Source organism: Peromyscus leucopus, chromosome 5 (assembly GCF_004664715.2).
Source record: "Peromyscus leucopus breed LL Stock chromosome 5, UCI_PerLeu_2.1, whole genome shotgun sequence".
NCBI classification, from domain to species: domain Eukaryota; kingdom Metazoa; phylum Chordata; class Mammalia; order Rodentia; family Cricetidae; genus Peromyscus; species Peromyscus leucopus.
Window position 1 is genome coordinate 27,771,893 of NC_051067.1, and position 23,067 is coordinate 27,794,959.

A 23,067-nucleotide genomic window follows, 5' to 3' on the forward strand; every position below is an offset into this window, starting at 1 on the left:
TGGATACAGCTCTGCCTCAGAGTCACCTCTTCTCATTTACTTCCCCCTAGAACTTCTAGTCACATGCCTTTGCTGCCTTCAGCATCTTGCATGTGTCACTGTCGCACTAACAGAGGATTCTATTGATTTCTATTTTGTTTTATGTAGGTTTTTTTTTTTTTTTAAATAGTTTGAGACAGGGTCTTACTCTGTACCCCAGGCTATCTTTGAACTCAAAGCAATCCTCTTGCCTCAGTTTTCCAAGTGCTATGATTATAGGCATGAGCTATTGCACCTAGCTTTCTGGAATGTTCTTTTTCCATCCCTAGACTGCTCACCATACTTTTTTCTGAGTATTTTCCATGGTGCTAGAGATTGAGCCTGGGACCTCACACATGCTAGGTAAATGCTTAACCACAGAGCTGCATCCTCAGTCCTTTTTTTATTTTTTAAAATTTGGGACAGAATCTCAATAAGTTCCTAAACTCTATAGCTCAAACTGACTTTGAACTTGCAATCCTCCTGCCTTGGTCTCTGGAGTAGCTGGGATATTACAGGCAGACACTGCTAGGCCATTGCTCACCATGTTTATCTGCTTACCTTCAATATCTTCAAGAGCTGATCCAATCCCCCAGCTGGCACCAGCTCTTTGATTGATTGATAATGTGTTTTCCCTCATTAGACTGCAAGTGTGTAGTGATTTATTTAACATGTGCCTTTCCCACAAGACAGCAAGCTCAGAAAAGACACTGGTGGGAGCACAATTAGTATGAAGACCCAAAGTGGATCTTGTGTCACTTCTAAACGTGCACTAAGGTGTGCTTCCCTGACTTTCTTCCCGTCTCATCAACTCTGCCTCTGGAGGGTAGTATGGCTAGAAACCACCTCTCCAACAAAGGACCTTTCAAACATTCTGCTTCATGCACTTCCTTCACCAAGGCAGAAAAGGACAAGGATGCATTTTAGGAAATCTTCTGAGAGGACTGATGCAAGTTTTCACATACAGCCTCCCTTCCAGCACAAATTCAGAAGACACTGTGTCTTGGCACACTGGGTTTCAGAGAAACTCTGTTGTGAGTCTCCAGGTCCCATTTGTCACACAGAGATGGTAAAGGATAAAATCGGAACGCTTTTCACTTACTTTGGGTGTTCAAACTTGTCTATAAGATCAACCTTTTCCACCAGGTCTCCTCCGACTGTTCGGACGATGTCGTAGAAATCGTTCTCCGTGTAATTCTCGGAGGGCAGCCAGAAGGAAATGTCATTGAACACAGCGGGGTACTTGCTAAGAGGCTAGCAAAAGGAGAAAAGAAAAGACACACACTTGTTAGTTGCTGAGAATACATCTTTTCATGGAAGATTTCAGTTGGGCAATTAGGAAATACTTATAAAACATTACTTTAGTGTTTGAATTTTCAAAAGCAAAATGAATTTAGAAGACAAATCAATGTTCAAAATTAGTAAATTCCAGTTTGAATGCTATAGATTCTTACCACATTAATGTATAACACTACCATATATTATATTTACTTTGTCACTAATGGTCAATTTACTAAAAAGCATTTTGGTGTTGTGTTTCAGGTTTTTTTTTTTTTTTTTTCATTTGACTACCCCAGAAAAAAAAGAGTTCAAATGTAATTAACATGGGATTCATTAACTTCTTGTGGTACTTTCAGGAACCATCTTAATAGGGGAATAAGGGCTTGTCAAAACTGAGGTTTCAATTAGTAAAGCCATTCTTTGTTATACTTTCTAATTATGAAAACTAGGGCCTACACTGATAAGTCAACATTTAGAGATTATTTTTAATTATGTTTTAAAAATGTGATAAACACAAATGTGTCATTTCCCCCATTTTATTCCACTTATTCTTGCTTTAACAGTTCACTCAATCATCGTATTAAATATTTAAAATTGGCTACACATGCTTTGAAGATGCTGCATTTGTATTCATGCCTTTATGTATGTATATCATAATTATATATATATAGACACTCACATACAGACTCTGGTCTATAAGTAATACCACAATGAGAAACACTGCAGCATGTAACTAGGAAATGTTACAGGAATACCTGCTAAGTCTGTGTATTTTCTAGATAGGCAGATGTATACATTGACTTATGCTAAATCTGGGATTACTACAAACCCTTTGGTGAATCACTGATTAGAAGAAATGTAAGATTTTTGAATGGCACAGTCTCTGAAGAACCAAAGACTCATACACAGTGATTACTGAACTTGAAATGTCAATAAAGCTGTCAAACAAATGAGTCAGTTCGGGACACACATTTCAAACACGTGTGACAGAGCTGCAGTGTGGCTGCCCTCTGCACAACACCTGGATCCCCAGAAGCCCCCGTGCTTTCTCTCCCTGGAGGGAAGTCAGGATGCTGTAGTCACAACCCAGGGACAAGGAGAGCAGATGGCACTTCTGTGGCTATGCACGAGGCTTTCCCTTTCATTGTCCCCACTCTTCTTTTAAGAGTGATTGGAATTTAGGGAGACCAGAGACTGAGACTACAAGGACTGCCATAAAATCTTCTCTTCAATGGGTCCAACCTGAGGTACCACCCTTCCTGAGTTCTGATGAGAGGTGAGGTCACAGAGAAATGGGGGAAGGTACCCCAACAAAGCATCTGGGCTAGCAGCCTGTGGACAAGCCAATATAGTGACACGTCAGGAAGAATACCTGCCCCCCCCAGATACGTAAAAAATACAGATTATAATAAATATAGCTTCAAAACGTACCCATTTAAAAGTAACAGCCCACACAACTAACTACTTTGTAATTTATTTTGAAGCTAAGAAACACAAGTCTAAAGTACAAAATTAACTAAATGGAGTATGAAGGTTGGTATTGCCAACCTGACAGAATCTAGAATCACATGTGAGAAGAGCCTCTGGGCACCTGTGGAGAATTACCTTCATTGTGTTAAGTAGGAGGACCTGCCAATGTGGGCAGGACTATTTCTATTCCCTGGCTTTGAGCCTGGGCTGTATAAAATGGAGAAAGGAGCTGTGCACAGTGTCCTGATTGTGAATTTGATGTTAGCAGCTGCTTGAAGCTTCCTCTACCTTGACTCCCCCTTCATGATGGGCTGTATCCTTGAAAGGTGAGCCCAAACAAACCCTTTTTTCCCTTAAGTTGCTTTTGTTAGGGTGTATTATCACAGGAACAGCAAGGGAGACTAAGATAGGGACACCTAGTGCTTATCAACAGGAGTTCAACTCTGCTTTGTAAATAACGACAATTGCAGAGCCTGATTCCCAAGATGTAGGTCGGTCTTCAGGTGCTTAACCACCAAAATACTTGGGTAAGGGTGGTGAGTGGGTCAGTGGTAGAACACTTGTAAGAATCAGACTCCTGTGTATTTGTCTCTAGAGGCAGGCAGCCAGTCTGTTTTGAATTTGTTCTGAAGTCTAGCAAAATGTGTAAAAGGCTGTCTTTGTGACTGAGAATACTGTTACTTTCCTGTGTCAGTTATGAAAAATACTCTAGTATTATTTCTATTCATTAGAATTACACAGCTTAAACAGAAATCATCTTTCTGACCATCCACAGCTATATGTGTGCCCAGAAGATGGAATATTTTCTCGAGGAAAACACACAAGTAGTGGGGAGACTATCCATAGCTGTTATTAGGGAAGAAATGCAGCGACACGAGAGAAATTAGACAGAACAACTGGTCAGTGACTCCACAGCCTTGCCAGGTGGGGCTCCCCATCAGAGAGTTATTTATTCACTGGTGGGACAACTTGTTAAAAACTATTTGTCACCTCCTAGATACTCCCATGGCCCTAGGCACATGAGGATAATGAATTGGAGTCCACCTAGAGCTGCACAGCAGATACTGTCTCAACAGTGCCTCCCTTCCTACCAAAAAAAAAAAAGGAAAGGAAAGGAAAGGAAAGGGGCCAGGGGGAAAGAATACACAGAATCACAAAAGGTTGTAAAGATAGACAGATGAAAAAAACAAAACCAATAAATAGAAAATAATAACAATTATGGTCCTTACTAACCCAAGTATATAAATGAAATATCCTAATCATGATTTAATCACAGAAGGATTGTCAGAGTAGATCAAAATTCAAAGACCAGTTACATGTGGGACCTATAAGAAACCTACTTTCCATGGTTATTCTCAACTGTCAAACTGATGAAATCTAGAATCACTTGGCATATTCGAGGGAGGTTATCTTGGTCAGGTTAATTGGGGTAGAGGGCTTCATCATCACAGGCAGCCATACTCCTTGGGTTAGCAATAGAGCCCCCATGGCACTGGACTAGGCACTCCGGATAAGCAAGACAGTTGTTTAGATTGAACTGTTTAGGAGGCCCCCAGCCAGTGGGATAGGGACCTGTCCTTAGTGCAAAAGCCAGTGTTTTGGAACCTAGTGCTTATGCTGGGACACTTTGCACAGCCTTGGTGCAGTGGGGAGGGGCTTGGACCTGCCTCAACTGAATGCACCAGGCTTTGCTGACCCCCCATAGGAGAGCTTGCCTTGGAGGAGGTGGGAATGGGGGGTGGGTTGGGGGGAATGCTCGGGGACAGGAGGAGGGAGGACAGGGGAATCTGTGGTTGATATGTAAAATGAATAGAAAAATCTCTTAATAATATCTATATCTATATATATGAAAAAAAAGAATCAGACTCTGACTTTGGCTTTCATCATAAAAAGGGGAGGGGAGGCAGGAAGAAAGAAAAGAAAAAAATCACTCGTGGTAGTTCCTAGGCTTGAGTCCTAAAAGTTAAAATGATTCCTAAAAGCTTCTATCTATTTGTGGGTTCTCCACATTCAGAACTGTAACAATACATTTTTCAAAAACTTGGATTAAACAGACAATATCTGCTCATGACAGAAAATCTACACCAACAACTATGGATCAAATGAAGTCATTTTTCAAATCTCCTTACACCAAGAAGTTAGACTGATGGTTCACAGTATGGTTTTATCAGGTGTTTAAGGTAAAAGAACTGCTTTCTGTATATAAAGCATTTCATAAAACAGAGAAGGAGGTAAGCTCAACATATTTTTATGAGGTTTAAAGACAAGATCACACAAGCACAGTACAATTCCTAAGAAAATTGTCCATCAATTTATGTTGCAGCCTACATGAAGAATCCTGTCTTCATATTAGTAAATACAGTTAAAATTTATGTTAATATAAAGTTTCAAGATGGTCAAGGAAGGATTATTCTAAAATTACAGGAGTGACTTCAAGCCAAAACCAATTAATAAGCAAAGAAAAACAACCCATGATTATTTCATAAGGAGGATGTATTTGATAAATTCATTATTAATTCATTATACAGGAAAACAATCAACAAATCAGAGACAGAAGGCAACTTCCTTAGCCAAAGTAGGTCTCTTCTACAAACTGGCAGTAGACCCCAGATTTAGCCATATAATTTTAGGGTATCTCCAAAGGTTAAATGTAAGAATAAGAAGCTCCCCTCACCACTGCCCTTTACATAGCAGATCACACCCAAGCAGGAAAGAATTACAACAGGCTGGGGACATGGCTCACTGGCTAGAGCTCCTTCAGTACAAGCATGAAGACAAGAGTCACACAGAAGTGCTGGGAGGGTAGGCTAGCCCATAATCGAGCCTGGTGGAGCCAGGGCCCAGAACAAGCTGGCTAGTAAGGCTAGCCATATGGGAGAGCTCCGGATTTCATTTAAAGGCCCCGACTCAATGAATAAGAGGAAGGAGTGATGGAGAATGATTCCAGACATCAATCTCCAGCTTACACGTGCCAAAACATTCATATACACAACCATATGAAGAACAGAAAATGAAATCAAAGGGTCTAAAAAAATAATTAAAAGCTATGGCCTGAATTTCAAGAGGCAAAACTGTGTGATCTGGAGTTGGCCTTTTACACAGTGACTTAAAGACTCACACACCAGTATCAGGCATTCATGACACACAATTGCTCATCCTTATTTTATATAATGGCTGCTGCTTATAATGGGCTTAGAACAAAATCCTTTTCATTAAACAATTATTGTTCTGCTAACTATTGGTGCTTAGCACTTCTTCTTTTTTTTTTTTTTTTTTTTTTTCCAGAGCTGAGGACTGAACCCAGGGCCTTGCGCTTGCTAGGCAAGCACTCTACCACTGAGCTAAGTCCCCAACCCAGGTGCTTAGCACTTCTGAGAATGCTGTTCATCCTTGCTTCATGCAGAGCAGGGAGATCATGGAGTTGTGTGCTTACCTGGCCCACTCTAGGCCTCTCATTTGGTAACTCTTGAGTTCATGTTTCACTCTGTCCTCAGGATACCACTGGTGCTTTGCCCATCTGTGCAGCCTAGCACCTTCTGATAAATGCCCTGTGAACTCTATTTGAATCCACTGTGCTATAGGGTGCATGCCCATGTTCCAAGTCTCCCAGTGCAGTTTGGACTCTCAAAGTAGCAGTTCTCCACGCTATCTGGGCTACATGAGCTCAGTTTCTGAAGAGGATGCTGTTTCCCTCCTTGCTTTCTTTGAGACAGCAAAGCATCAGAACACACGTTCTCAGTAACTTCCACACAAAGTCTATTTACCTTATCCCAGCTTTTCTTTTCCTCGTTATCAAGGGCTGATTCATCTAGGGATGCACTCCCCAGATTTGGGAGTCAAGAGTTCAATTTCCAGACACCAGGCATTAAATGGGACTTAAATGAAAATGTGGGCAGTTTTTTTTTTTTTTTTTAAAAATCTCAATTATTTCTCTCTATTTTTAGACAGTTTCATCTGTAGCTAGGTAGCTTCAAGATTGAGCCTCAAGTGCAGGCATGCACTGAGTCTGGCTTGATTTCTCTTATCTTCTTGTTTCATTGGTTTCCATCTGTTCTTTTTCTATGTGAAAGATTAATTCACACCTTTAAAGGCTTTCTTCCCCTTAAATAAGAACAAGTCTCTCTAAAACCTCTTTAGATATACTGAACAGCTTAATGTGGTATTTCCATTGTTCAGCTTGAAATATTTTTACTTTATATCACTGTTTTTTTTTTACTTTACATGGCAATAAGTTCTTCTAGTTTTCAAATACATGCATTTAAATATTTACATGTATTATAAAATATTTACCTAAGTATAAATAGATATATTTCTTACTGTGGATCAAATCCCAGCTATCATGGAACTATCCTCCAGTTTTAAAAATAACTCTATTGCTAATTCAAATTTAGTTGCATTGACATTGAAAAATAGTATTTATTCCTGGTTTTGTTGAAACTTGCTCTAAAACAGAACATGGTCAAGTCTGCACATGTTTTCAGTGTGTTTGGAGACTTGACCAGCTTCATTTTCACATGGAGTTTCACACACACACACACACACACACACACACACACACACACACACACAGAGAGAGAGAGAGAGAGAGAGAGAGAGAGAGAGAGAGAGAGAGAGAGAGAGAGAGAGAGAGATATCTTCATTGCACAGTTCAAATCTACATTCCTTTCATATTTTATGTGCTGGATTTTTCTTGTTTCCAATAACAGAAAATAAAATTACCCACTACTGTCACTGAATAAACTTTTCATGGTAATTCTATCAGTTTTGCTTCATTTTCTTTTCATTTATGCTGTTAGGTACGCAATAGCTCATTCTGTCCTCAGTAGCTGAGAGAACCCAAATTTGTTTCCCAGTACTCACATAGGGAGTTCATAATCACCTGCAACTCAGCTCCAGAGATCTAACACCCTCCTCTGTTCACAGGCATCTGCACTCACATGTACAGAGCCACACACAGACATGTGTATATGAATAATTGAAAATCAAAATCTTTAAAAATTTTTAAAAAGATTTATTTATTTATATATACAGTGCTCTGTCTGCATGTATGCCTGCAGGCCAGAAGAGGGCACCAGATCTCATTATAGATGGTTATGAGCCACTATGTGGTTGCTGGGAATTGAACTCAGGACCTTTGGAAGAACAGCCAGTGCTCTTAACCTCTGAGCCATCTCTCCAGCCCACAGTGAAGCTCTGGCCTCTAGGGTTCTCCCATTGTGCTGTAAGCCTGTATTTAAGACCTCCTCCTTCCTTCAATAAACGGCATTCAGCAAAAAATAAAAATTAAAAAAAATAATAAAAAAAGAACCCAGCAGCCATCGCTCACATAAGAACAATATCATAAACCTAATCTAGACACAGTAAAGGAAACAGGAACTCAAAAAAAAAAAACAAACCTGTTACTTTGAATTTCTGTACAAGTAGCAATTTTTACTAACAGGAAATTATATTAAACTAAACATACTCAGTAAAAAAAAATCTTTAAAATTAACTCCAGATAAATAAAAATTAACTCCAGATAAATAACTTGCTTTCTGTGTGTTTCTTAAATAAAACTCAGGACAACTGCTTTAAAGAACACAAGTGTTGGAAAGGGGTTGCTGAAGAAAATGAAGATTTTTGTATTATTTAGGAACCAGGTTGAATATATAAAAAATATATGAACTCTTTAAGAATTTCATACATGTGTACAATGTATTTTTATCATATTCATCCTCTATGCCTTCCATATCCACCCCCCCCCCCATCTTCCCAACTCTGTGACCTGTTTCCCCCAGGTTGAATTGCTCATATACTCATGGGCATAGGGCCATCCACCAGAGTGTGGCCAACTTATCAGAGGTCAAGCCTTAAAGAAAACTAGGAGCTATTAACTATGCATAGCTCCTCAATTTGGGGTGGGACTCATGAACTCCTCTACCCCCATGCCAGAACACTGACTGGCCTGGCCTTGTTTAGGCAGCAGCTGCTGTTGAGTTCATGGAGAACAGCAAGCCTATCATTTCTAGAAGAGGTTTTATTGCATTCTTCCGTAATCTTTGGCTCTTATAATCCTGGCCCCTCTTTCAATAAGCTCCCTAAGTTTGTGGGGAAAGGGACTGAAGCAGATGTCCCATTTGTGGCTGAGCATTTCATAAATACTCTCTGCTCTTTGACTAGTTGTGAGTGTTTGTGTTAACCACTAGCCATTGAACAAACACCTGCACTAATCTCTGTGTGGGCAGAAAGACATGAATATCCAGGGCAGCTTGATACATGCCCATATCCATACACACTTCACAGTTTCTTCTGTCCCAGAGGGATAACTATTAGAATAGTTTTTAAATTAATGCAACCCGAAGAAGCTGACAAGGAGAAAATACGAAGGCCCACACTGATCACAGCCTTTCCAGAGTATCATTAAGGAGCAATGGTGTGACACTATCCTCACCAAGGTCTGGTTGTGTGTGTGGTGCCGGGATCACACTCATGGCCTCATGCACACCAGACAAGTTAGGCAAGTGCTCTGCCACTGAGCTATACTGCCAGCTTGCACAGCACAGGGCCTTGGAAGATACCTGCAGTTGCTCCTGGGGTGAGATGGGGTGGGAAGAACAGATTTGTTTCCTCAGCAGAATGACAGTGACAGTGTTTGGGAATGAAAGTGGAAGTCTGGTAACAGTGCCACATCTCAGTAATGGAGGAGAAAACAAGTGACCGAAAGTGAACAACTGAAATAGATGAAGTCCCTCGGTGTAAGGGCTTTCACAACCCCGCCCTACAGTTCGCTCATGGGGTTAGGGATGGGACAACCAATGTGAGGGGACACTCCTGCTGCCTCTGCTGAGAGGGAAGGGGTTCTCTGCCCGAGGAGTGCTTCCTTGGCATTTGGCTCATGTCCGTGGAGCTGACCTGCAAGCTTCTCTAGGTATTGATGCCCTTCTTCCCTTTCCCTTCTGTGACACTATAGAAAACGAGGGATGGTTGGTTTTGGCTCATAGTCTCAGAGGTCTCACTACAAGGGTGCTTGGCCCCCTTGTCTTTGGACTCATGAAAGACAGTATGACGTCATGGTATGAGAAAGTAAAAAAGTAAGCTGCCCACCTCATGGCAGCCAGAGAACAAAGAAAGAAACAGGAAAGGCTGGAGTCCCAGTATCTCTTTCAAGGATACTTTCCCAATGACCTAACTTCCTCCCACTAGGTCTGGCCTCCTAAAAACTATGGCCCAGTAGATCACAGGATGGGGTCCACATCAGAGAAGTGACACCTGGGCCTTTTGGCTGTTACCATATAGCGCCTGGTTTTCTCCTTTGCTCTCTTTGATGAATATCCTTGAATAGTTTGGTTGTTATTTTTTTTTTTTAAATGAAAATAAAAGTCTGTGGCAGGCAAACCATCCCAGTATTTCCATGTCTAAAGGCCCTCACACTTAAGTAATTTGGCAGTGCACAAAACTGTGGGCTTATGGTTGTTTCAGCTCAGCACTTTGAAAGTATTTTCCCGGTACCTATTAGTAATGATGACAAGTCTGCTGTCAGTTAGTGCTATTCCTTCACAGGTAATGTGTCTCTTCTTTCTGACAGTTTGGAAGGCTACGTCTCTTTCCCTTAGGCTCTGCCGTCTGGCTCTGATGAGGTCGAGTATGCATTTATCTTTATTTATTCTGCTCAGTTTGTAGAGGGTGCTCTCAATCACAGAGCTTGGGTCTTGTTCTAATTCTGAAAAATTCCAGCCACTATTGCTCAGTCATTCTTTCCATTGTTTTCTGGAACAGCATCAGGACTTTCTGCGGAGCTTCTACGTTTCTCTTCTACTTCAGTTACATGACCATCTGAGGATTTTATCTGGGTCTGCATTGTGGGTGACTTTTTCAACAACAGCATCTTACCTGCGTCTCCCTTAACTGAGAATCATAGCACCCATGTACTTTCCCTCTTGGCTTCAATGAATCTATGGCTTGGTTCTGAGATTCCAATCTATTTTCTTCTCTCTACTCCTCATACTTCATTTCTGCATAGTTCTGCCCCCTATTAATACTTTCCTGCTGCTTTATTTGTTTTATAGTTATTGTTCCTCCATCCTTCCTTTCTTTGAAGATATGAGGCATTTGTTTTAAATATTGCTTTTGACTTGACTTCAATGAAAGCCTGGCTGTTGATGTACAAGGCTGACAGGACAATGTAGGGTATCCTGAGAAATGTGTGACTTGTGTACACAGGCTCTTCCTGACTGAGAGACAGCTCTAATCTTCTGCCTGTGTTCCTCCACTTGTGACTCCGAGCTGTAAATGGAAATGACCATGGTAGTCTGAGTCTCTGCCAAATGGTCCCTGTTGATGCCACTGTGCCCACTCACATCATCCCTGGTGGAAAAACCTTGTATCTGTTCAACTCTGTTACTGGAGTCAAGGCTCCACATAAGCTAAAGGCCATAGGTGACAGTAGTTCTCGTCTTCCCTCCTGTTCAAGCAGAGCACAGGTACTGGAAAAGCAAGCCACACTCAGCTTGCCCAGCCCTGGTGCACATAAGAAGACCTAAGCCATTGCCCATGTGACAGCGCTGGAGCACACATCATTTTCAGCTTCACACTCTGCTTTGTGTTTGAGTTTGTCTCTGGCCCACAGCAATATGTGATTTTTTAAGTGGGGCTGGGGGACAGTGATTTGACTTTTTAATTTTCTCTTTTTAGATTTTAATCAGTTCTGTGTGTTTGGAGCAGGCAAAGAAGTACAGCCTATGAAGGAGCATCAATTGGACTATTCCTTTATGCAATATCCCTCTGTCTGTGGAGTAAGAGGGCACAGAGCTCTGAAAATATGATATGCAGTTTAAGTCATGCTTCCATAAAGAACTTATTTTCATAATACAGATGGAAAAGCCCAGTGATTTTGACAGTTTGGAATAAGAACTAAGTCAATGTGTATGCTGGTTGGTTTGTCAACTTGACATGAACCTACACTTACATGAGACAAGGGAATCTTTTTTTGGGAAAATGCCTCTATAAGACTGGCTTGTAGGCAAGTCTGCATGGCAATGTCTCGACTAATGGTCAATGTGAGAGGGTCCAGGCCACTGTGGGCGGTGCCATTCCTGGGCAGGTGGTCCTGGGTTGTATAAGAAAGCAGACTAAGCAAGCAAACCAGTAAGCAGCACCCCTTCATGGATTCTGCTTCAGTTCCTGCTTCCAGATGCCTGCTCTGCTTGAGTTCCTGACCCAACTTCCCCCAGCAATGGACTGGTTGTTTGGAAATAGAAGATGAAACAAACCCTTTCTTCCTCAAGTTGCTTTTGGTGCTGGTTTTTTTTTTTTATCACAGCAATAGAAACCCTAAGTCAATGTGCATAGTCACAATTGAGGCATACAGTTGAAATATAGATGTCTGGGATGACTATATTAAGGGAATGAAATTCTAAACTTCTACTCTACTAACAATCCTATTTACATGAATACATGTATCTGCATTGTAAAAAATATAAATGATGATGACAGAGGTATACACCAAAGCATCATTATTATCTTACAGTAGTTAGCATATATGCTTAACTTTAAAGTGGGGCTTTTGGGTGCAGGAGAGATGCTCAGTGAGTAAGAGTACTTGCTATATAAACAACAGGACCTGAGTTTGAATCCCAAACACCTACATAAAAGCCATCTATATTAGTTAGGGTTCTCTAAAGGAACAGAACTGACAGAATGAAATAAACAAACTAACAACAAATATATACAGGGAATTTATTAGATTGGTTTAATTCAATATGACTGGTACACATATTAAAGGAGAGATCCTTAGTTTAGACACAGGAACACATGCAGGAAGAACATCATAGGATGATAATAACAGAGATTGGGACCACGTGACTGAAAGCAAAAGAATGTCACAGATGGCCAGCAAACCATGAGATGCTAGAAGAGAGGCATGGACTAGACCCTTAGAAGTCATCAGCCCAGTGATTGTATACTTCTAGCTGCCAAACTCTGAGACAATGTGTTTCTGATGTTTAGCATGCCCTGTCTGGTTGCTGGTTATGCTACATCTATGACAGTTCATCTCAACTGTAAACTTGATGAAATCGCTAATCACCTGAGAGACTGCCCTCTTGACTAGGTTAACTGAGGTAGGAAGATGTACCCAGTTTGGATGGGACCATTACCTGTGATGGATTCCTAGACTGTATAAAAATAAAGAGAAGTGAGCAGAGGCACTCAACACTCCCTGCTACCTGACTGTGGGTGAGCAGCTGCCTAAAGCTCTGGGTACCAGGACTTACCTACCATGTTGGACTTGACTTTATAACTGTGAACAAAAACCAACCCTGCCTTCCTAAGTTGCTTTCCTCAGGATGTTGTATCACAGCAACAAGAACAGGAACTACGACACACCCATTCACCACACTTGGTTTTGCTGTAGTCCTTTGTGAGAGAGTGGGCAGTTTTAGCTTGTCTTTCTCTGTGTCTAGGTAAATGAAAACCATACAAGTCTCCAGGTAGCTGGCTGGGTCCTTTCCTGACAAATCAAGACCATTCCACAGTGGTACAGACAACACGAATGATATCATTCATGAACACACATGCAGTGGCTTTTTGACTAAAATATTGATTGGGCATAAAAGTTTCTAGATGTGCATGGGCAGTTATGAATTTTAACTTTGCCAAAGATGTGATGAAAGGTCTAAAGGTGAAATTCTGTTTAACACTGCTCATCTATACTGTCTGGCACCAGCTTCCCACTTACCTGCCCCCACATCTAAAATACAAAGGTTCCAGAGTCTTCTTAGGTGACAATGTTCAAAGGCTCTCCTGTTTTCATTCTATAATAAAATCAGAATCTCCAGCTTCTGTGAATCTGTCATAAGTACTTTCAAGGAAGATCACCTGTGAGGTCAGCTGGCAGCACTGCCTGGCTTGTTTCTACATGGAAACCACCCACTTACCTTATGTCCCTGTCTTTCTTCACAGTTCCTGAGACAGGACGACAGAGCCCCACCCTCCACTGTACAGTTTTGCCTGCTCTCGTCAATCATTAAGTTCACCTCCAAATTTTCTTTCATTTAGGCTGAGCTATGAGGCTTGCTTTGGGGTCTGGGGATGGGAATTAACTTTGATCAGCAATCCAACAGAAAGGGGTCTTGTTCCCACAACAAGTTCTCCAGAGTTCTGCATCTGTCAAGATGATTTTCAGTTAGCTTTTGACTTTGCCAAAGATGACCCCTTAAATTCTAATGTGATTATATTCTTACCTACCCTTAACATCCCCGGGGTGCTGTGGGCCAAGCAGGTACTTTATGTGCATTGTCTCATTAATGCACAGTGCAGTCCTCTTAAGATAGCCAATACAGCTATTCCAACCACTGGGATTCCTGAGGGACCTGAATCACAGAGACTTAACTACTTTGCCTAAAATCAAAGGTCCAGTAAGTGGCAGATCCAAGGTCAAATGCACATCTACCAGAGCTAGGCTGTATTATTAGCACCTAGGTTGTAAGGCCTTTCATTTAAAACTGTGGGCTCTGTCTTAGCTGTGGCTGCTGAAACCAAAATACCACAGCCTGATAGCCTAAACAACAAACACTTTTCACAGCTCTGGAAGCACAGTGTGAGGCTGGAAGGCCACCTCTTCTTCCCTTAGCAGCCCCTCCTCGTGTGTGTGTGTGTGTGTGTGTGTGTGTGTGTGTGTGTGTGTGTGTGTGTGTGAGAGAGAGAGAGAGAGAGAGAGAGAGAGAGAGAGAGAGAGACAGACAGACAGAGAGACAGACAGAGACAGAGACAGACTGACAAGAGCAAGAGCAAGAGAGACAGAGAGAGATTGAGAGAACACATTCCACAAGCACGAAAGCCAAAGCTACCACTCTCTAGCCCAGTGTTTTGAGACAGTCTTTTACTGAACCTAGAGCTGGGCTGGTGGCCATCAGACCCAAGTGATCTCCCATCTCTCCACCCCAACCCCACCCCACCAGCCCTGGTGTTATAGTGTGTTTGGTCATGCCAGGAGTTTACATGGGTACTGCGATCCTACCTGAGGTCCTCGTGTTTGTGTGAGACCTTACTCACTGAACCATGTCTGCAGGCCTCCTACTCCCATTTCTGGACCCCCAATTCCAAAAATCATATATGAAGTTAGGATTTTAACTTATGGATTCGGTAAAGACACAAACATTCAGTCTACTACAGGCTCACAGGAAATGGCTCAGTTCCCTCTACTGTTTCCAGAACTCTATTCAGCCTAATTAACAATTATGTAAATAAGACCAAATCTAACATTTATCCCTGTGGTGCCTTCCCTGACATTTCCTTTTCAAATGATTCATGTACCTCTTAGACTAATTATCCTGACATACAAGTACTTCCAGTCTGTTTACTGTCCATGAGATTGTGTTCTTATCCAAAGTAACTTAAAAATCACTTTTAGTTACATAAATAGTACGTGCTATCAATTATTTGCTTTTACATTCAAATGTTTGACAGCCCTTATTTTAACTCCATCCAGTCATTTAGTAATAAAAACTGTTTATTAAATTTGGCTAGCAGGTTTTGTACAATATGAATGTAGACTTTTTAGCTCATGACTCTGTTGCCTTGATCTTTGCAGATTTTCTTGCTTTGTTCCAATATTTTGGGTTTAATCTGCCTTAATTTCCTTGAGTTCCAGGCACACACTATGGTCAGAGGCAGGCACAGTTCCTGCTCAGGCAACCTGGCTTCTGTTTCTTTACCAAGAAACTGCACGAGGCTCACTGAGTTCTCAGCATTCTTTCCAATGTGGGGAGGAAGCTTCTGTATTTATTGTTACCTTGTCAAATAATTTCAGTTCTTTCTGAAGATCACAGAAAATACAGTGTTTCCATTATGGAGTTATGTGGAACAAATACTGTGCATTCAACTCCCAGAGTATAACATGGTCTCCAATTCTCTAATGAATGCCAAGGAGAGAGCCAGAATTTCAAATCTTTCAGAGCCCTCTCAGATTTACTTTAAACCCTGGAAGGCTTTATCTAGAACAAATCATAAAATGCCACCATTTGGAAAGTGAAGATTGGGTATGCTCCCCTTGGTAAATGCTATCGATGGGTAGCCCAGGCATCTCAGCACATTTTGCCATAGTCTGTGGGTCTTGGGGATTCAATACAAATTTCGAGATCCTTGTCTAAATGTAAAGTTCTTTAACTTAAGGGAAAACAAAAAATAAAAAAGAAGTCTTAGACACCATTGTTCAAATATCACATACAATTTCAGCTAAAGAAGTAACTGCAGAAGAAGAGGGGCCTAGAGATGAGAGCTCTCATTTGTGGCCTCAGAGCATGCACAAGTAAAAATGCCAAGAAAGTTAATATCTTTTGGAGTGATAAAAATGTTCTAAAATTGATAGTGGAGATGTTCATATATCTCTGTGAACACAATAAAAAAAAAAAAAAAACTCCACTGAATCTCAGGCTCCAAAGGGTGATGCACGGTGGACTGCTTCTCAGTACAACTGCTAGGAAAGTAGCACACGAGCAGACATATTAACAGAAGAAGTAATCATGCCCCTCCCCAGGAGGGATACCCCTTTTCTTTTCTATCTCTTTAGATTGACTTTCAGAACTTATTAGATATTATCCCCTCATTATTTTTAGGTTGAGCAGTCTAGCTTTCCTAGAGGCAGGACTGTTTCACTCTCATTGAGGTGAAGTGGCTGCAGAAGGTTTGTCTCATTGGTTAAGTCCTCCACCGAATTTCTCGTATGCATCTCAATGGACGTATACCATCATTGTATTTTACGCAATTTTGTCTCAGTAATCATGCTTACCATGAGACAAGAATGAACCTACCATCTGCTTCCTTTAAAGTGAGTAGAGAAGTAAGGTTTTAAAAGAACAAAAGTAATGAGAAGCTAATCTGTGACCCTCTGCTATGGACTGAACATGGTCTGTCCTTGCTAAAACCCAGTGCTGAAGCTTATCCCCAGCAGAATAGTATTCAGAGGAGGTGGGATGCTGAGAGATGGCGCTTAGGAGTAGGAAATTAAGTCAAAGGTACAATCTCACAAGGGATTACCGACTGTCTCTAGGAGGTGGGTTAGGTTACATGCAACTGGATTAGTTACCAAGAGAGTGAGGTGCACTTTCTTCTGAATCTGGTCACCGCTGCATACACTCCTGCCAAGTACAGCCTTTTGTTTTGCAATGCTAGTACCATTCTGCTCGGACAGCACAGACACCAGAATCACAATCACAATCACATTTCTTTTCATTTTAATGTAGACATTCTCGGGTATTTTGTTACAGCAACCTCAAAATGTTAACTCTTGGTTCACATTCTCATTCATATAATTTTACCTCCTTCACATTTATGTCATCCCAGTTCCTACAAAGTCCCAAATTCTGACAGAGACTTTCATTCTGTGAGGTAGAAATGGGGCTAACTAGGGAAGGTGACTTGAACATGCCTGGATTCATTCAGAGGGGATTTCCCGACTATCCAGTCCTCAGAGAAAAATGAGCAAAACAAACATGAACTGGAGTTTAAGCACAGTTTTCTGTTATAGAATATTTTAAAGTGTGTTATTTTTGTTTAGGCTGCATTTGTTTGACTCTGTGAAGCTGTGTTACTGTGCCTGTCTAAAACACCTGATGGGCAAATAAATAGCTCAATGGCCAACAGCAAGACAGGAGAAAGGACAGGCAGGGCTGGGAGCTAGAGAGAATAAACAGAAGGAGAACTCTGGGAAAAAGGGTGAGAGAGAACTAGCCAGGGAGGGAGGAGGACATCAAGAGCCAGCCAGCCAAGCTACACAGCAAGCCACAGAACAGGAAAATCCCAGAGGCAAAAGGTAGATGGGATAATTTAAGAAAAGCTGGCAAAAAATAAGCCAAGCTGAGGCTGGGCATTCATAATTAAGAATGAGTCTCCATGTGTGATTTATTCGGGAGCTGGCTGGTGGGCCCCCAAAGAGCAAAAACAAACAACACTTTGGCACAGCCCCCCTACCCCCCAAAGAGTAAAAAGCACACAACAACAGTTTCCAATGGCTTTTCAAAGCTAAACTAAAGGAGAAACTTGCCTTTGGGAGGACTCCCTGGGATCTGACTGCCTCACCCTACCCTCTATGTGGTAAGATCCCTCCCCCCTCATGTGAACCTTCTTCCTGATACCCACTTATTCTCTGAAGAGGCTTGTCTCCACAGCCAACATCTACCTGGAGTCTGTTGGCAGTTTTGTTCTCTGTGACAGCTGAAGGCAGAAATATGTAGGAAAAGTCGGTTCAGCTGAATTAATTACTTTTAAAACACTTACTAACTTAACAATATTAGAATAGTCTAATATCACCTAAAAATTTGAAGAGTAAAAAGGGAGGTGAGACAAAAACTAAACATGAGCACTCAAATTTCTAAAGGAAAACGAACACCATAGCTGCTCTGGGCAAGGACAGAAGGTCTCGGGATGAAGAAGTGGGTGAGTGGGAAGAAAAGACACATGAGCACAACGGACTGGAGACACTTGTCATTCTTCACTGGCATCCAGGGCACCACAATGCTGTGTGACTTAAATATTTGTATTTTCTAAACAGCAAATATTCCATAGAAGAGAGCATTACAGGAAAAAGGTATTAATACTTACTCACAACCTAGGAATATTATAAAGTGGTTAGGGAAATTGAGCTGCAGTCTATGCAGCTGGGCTTCCTTCAAGTCACTATTTCTTTACATAGAATTCTAGTTGTTAATATTAGAGTTGGGTCAACAAACAACAACTTTAGGAACCAATGTGAAGTATTCACATTTAAAGAAATCTAACACAATATACAGCAAACTTTATAGAAGGTCTTAGTTCAGAGAAGATGAATGTGAACACGGAGATCTATGAGGCCCCACCCCCAAGCACAGGCATGGCACCTGCCACGTGCCTTGCCTGTGCTGCTTGCTCTGACCACTCAGATTTCACTCCTACCTCCCAAGAACCAACTGACCAGAGTGAAGGGGAACAAAACAAATGCTTGGTGTAAAATGTGATATGTGCAAGATGTGTTCAAGCCCCTCGGGCACAGGCCAGGTTAGCCATCACTGTAAATGTCACAGCTGCTATTGGTTCTTCGATTTCCTCTCTGATTTCCAGGGGCAACTGCACCTTCCAGACAGAAAATAAAGTCTCCTTAAGGTAAACTCATTCAAAGCATAAACCTTGGGGACATAGTCAAGAGGATCTGGCCTACAAGACCTGACACTGAGAAAGAAACAGCCAATCTGTTACTTCCAGAAGAAACTGTCCCCATATGGTGCATGGCTCCTTGGTCAGATCTATGTCTTTGACCCACGACAAAACATCAACCCTTTGCATCCAGGGCTTCATCTGCAAAGGAGGGTGCCCACATGCTGCTGTCCAATGAAAAATGTCCCAGAGAGTGGCACTTGGAGAGTGCCAGCCACTGTCAAGTGTATCTGAGAAGCACTGGGTTAAACAAGTTAGGCAGGAGAAGCCAGATGAAGATTACAAGGAGCTTGTCCTTCCTAAATTTTAAATTGAAAAGGTCAAGGGAAACACACATTTTGGGCCCTCTAGATCCCTCGGTGCTGCCATCCTGCCTGTCAGAGGACAGAAGAGACACCAAAAGGGACATCTGGTGATTGCACTAGTACTGACTTCTAGGGTGCTCTCAGATCTCACTTCTACTAAACCCTACACCTGCCTCCCCAAGGACCCTGAGCTTAGTGACAGTCTCTCTCTCAGTTTTCTTTAACTATTTACAGTTAGGAAACAGCTTCTTAGAGTTCTATCAAATTCTCCGAGGCTCCCAGTGAGCCAGATCATTAACTCAAAGGTGCCATGCCAGGCCCACTAGTCACTAACTTCCCCTCTTCCAAGTGTTCACAATGAGTGTCATGTACCCAGGATCAACCCTGAAGCCACGTGTTCAGACTTCGGTTCTCCCAGACTTGCCCTATATGCTGGTTACCTCCATAGGATTCAACTCTCACTTTCCAGCCTCACGGTGCGGCATGGCAGATGGTGCGATCCAGATTCTGCGGATGGGGAAAGGGAAGCGCGGAAGCCACCGTGCTCAAGGGTGCATGGGAAGAGTGAGAAGAGAGGGGATCCACACATAGCATGTGATTCCCCATCCAGCCCACATCCATACACCACAGCACACCCACAATGTGTCCCTCTTCCTGCAGCCCTCCCCAGAGCTGCTGGTTCCACCATGGCTGTGCTGTTTTTTCTGTCTCTCAGGCTCCCTCTATTTCTTTAGAAGGAATAAACTTCTTCATCAGATTATTATGAAAATTAAATGAAGTAAAATACAGACAGGCATTCCTCTACTTCTAATGAGAGTTACAGCCTGATAAACCCATTATAAATGGAACATATCAGAAGTAGAGAATGTAATTAATTAATACAACAACTGAATATCCAAGCTTATCAACCCAGTGTGTGCAAAGCATCAGTTGTTTCCCCTTGTGACTGAGAAACTGGCTATAAGAGTGGATCTTTGCTCACAAGAACCAGAGGATTGGACAAGATAGTGGTAAAGAGGGAAAACACACAAATTCCAAACTCAAAGTAGAATTATCATTGAATGCTCACTGTGACAGATATTAATCAACAGTCCGTACTGAAACCCCTAATATATTAGAAAATGCCAAACAAGGTTGGTCTTTCAAGACAGGGTTTGCTCTGTAGACCAGGTTGGCCCCAAACTCACAGAGATCCATCTGTCTCTGCCTCCCTAGTGCTGGGATTAAAGACCTGTGCAATCACGACCTGGCATAATTGTACGCTTTGAAAACTGTCCATCTAATCTGATGAACAAGACAATGCCATGCTGCTTACTCTTCACTCTATGCCAGTTTTCTCACTTAATCTTCAGATAGAACATATGCAGGATGTCACTAGGCTGTCACAGCTTGCTAGGTGTTTTTTTTTTTTTTTTTTTTTTTTTTTTTTGTTTTTTTTTTTTTAATGACTTTGGGCAGTTCTTCAGTCCCCTATCTGCAGTGGGGATAATCATCCTAGTATTCCTTCACTAGCACTGCCACAGGGTCAGATGTATGAGCATACAGAGACCACAGTGATACATGTTTATTGTTTGCACTTATCCGTAGACTAGCTATGAAGGAACACAGACCTAGATACTTCTCCTACCCCTTCATGCTATTCCATTTTCACCATGATCTATAATCTACAGAGAATGAGTGTGCATGCATGAGTTTGTGCATTCATGTTCTCTGGACAGGGACCACATTTCACCCCTGTTTCTATTAAACAGAGTGATGCTCACAATATACAAATGGCCAATGCCTACGGAATAGATTTAGAAAGCTGTGTGGCTCTCTCGGCTTCACTAACCTAGATGCAGTGGTGATCAGAGACACTAGATCTGTGGTGGTCAAGAAGGAAACAGACCATCAGAGAAATGATGGCAGCAGAGAGAACTTACTGGAAAGAGCAAATAATTGGAGGAATAGGCAGGACACATAATACACACCCCCTCCCCCAGTACACCATTAGAGGATTAGGGCATAGCTCTCCCCTAGCAGAGAAATGAAGGGATTAAGAAATTGAAAATTGGAGGGTCTTTGTACTTGTTCTGGAATGTCCAACAGTGAAACATTGAACTGGAGAGCAAGAAGCAGACAGAAAGCTTTATGCTCAGCACAGCTTGGAAGAAAGATATCAGGGTTTGCTTTGAGAATGATGAAGCCAATCATCTGTGGTCCAGGTGCTAACCTCCTACCACACAGATCCGAGCCCACCGATGTTAGAAGCAGTGATGGGCTCTGCAAACCATGTTTCAGCTTTGCCAGAGTTGCCGTCGGGCTCTGCTAATGGGGCTACAGGATGGCTTAGGCAGAGGAGCCCATTCCTCCCGTTGGCTTCCTGTCAAGAGTCCTCAAAATACCATGTCTGTACAGCATGGAAATCAGTGTGGCCATTAGCAGCAGCTGGACTCACTGTAGTTCGCCTAACTCCTGCAGCACTGACCTCACCTGAGTCAGGTCCCAGGGGGAGACCTTGGTCTGGAGGAGGTGGGAATGGGGGGTGGGCTGGGGGGAAGGGGAGGGGGGCAGGAAGGGAGAGAACAAGGGAATCTGTGGCTATTATGTAGAACTGAATAGTACTGTAAACTTAAAAAAAAAATAAAATATAAAAAAATGAATAGATTCTTTATACCAAAACCCAGTCATCGATATGGTCTCTGCCATTTGCCTAGACCCCAGCATCCCCAGGAGAAACAGACAGAGGCTAAGCAGGGTCTGTAGTTGCTAGCCTTGTTAGCACAGCTGATTCAAGTCAGTAACAGGAGACTCAGAAAACCCAATTCACAGCACCAATCTAAAGAACAAAATGAAAAAAGCCAGTACTGGTAAGTTGGCCAGGGAACGGCTAAGCCCCCTCCAGCGCAAATCTTTTGGCCATTTAAAGAAATTTCAAAAATACCAACTCTGAGCCCTCTTAGAACACTAAACACTCTGTAGGTCCAAACCCCATTTTAAGGTGCCGCACCCCTGCAAAGGAAAAAACCACACCGAAATTTTCTGCTAGACAGAACCAGTGATGTCAGAAGCTTCAGGGGGCAAGGGACGCAATGATGAGTAACAGGACAGCGTGAGGATGGAGGCTGCTGGAGGAGGGCTGCCACTTATGCTGGCAGGTAGAAATAGCTCCTATCCACAGGTCCTCAGCCAGGGATTTGTCCATTGCAAATCCATCTGTCTGCTGCCCGGGAGCCACAGTTAACAACAGTGACAACATGCAGCCCCACACTCTTATTAGCCCAGGATTCTTCCGCTTCCCCAACCACAGCCTCTTTGCTGCCTGGCAATGTCATGAGAAATTTCGCCTAAGCCTGAATAGAATGCAATCAAATAACTTCCTATAGGCCATTTCTCAGAACCTCCTCCCCAAATAACCCGAGGACTCAACATGGTTTGCAGCACTTCACTGTTAGCCCCACTGGTCTCTCTGCTCCTAAGCCTGACTCTGACGAGCCTGATAGGACAAAATTTCTTTTTGGCAGTTTCCCAAGGCTCTTTTATTTTACTCGAGTTCTTTTTTCTTTCTTGTTCATTCTTTTTTTGGAGATGGAAGCTGTGGAGGGTGGAGAGAAAGGGAGGAAACTGTCTCCTCATTGCAGTTGCAGAGACGGTTGGACCTGGCTTTCCTTGCTTCACCTGCTGTCTCAGTCTCAGAGTTAGGAGAATTACTGTGTTGCTGGGCAGAGACCAGGGAGGGCAGAAAGCTGGGTCCTGCATGGAGGTACCCCAGGGGAAAATGTTCCCAGAGAAACCAGAAGGCATTGGGCTAGAAAGCCTTGGATTTCCTGAGTTGATAAGCTGTCACTTG

General features: G+C 42.3%; 1 protein-coding gene across 4 annotated transcripts in view; it reads right to left on the bottom strand.

Annotated features, from left to right (window-relative positions):
• The window catches only part of Fars2 (phenylalanyl-tRNA synthetase 2, mitochondrial), a 456,276-nt gene that overhangs the window by 133,961 nt on the left and 299,248 nt on the right, over window positions 1-23,067 (bottom strand). For all 4 annotated transcript variants that reach the window (XM_028881642.1, XM_028881606.2, XM_028881625.2 and 1 more), the window contains one exon: window positions 1,121-1,272. In XM_028881642.1, coding sequence (XP_028737475.1) covers window positions 1,121-1,272 — 152 coding nt within the window. The remainder of the gene's footprint in view (window positions 1-1,120; window positions 1,273-23,067) is intronic.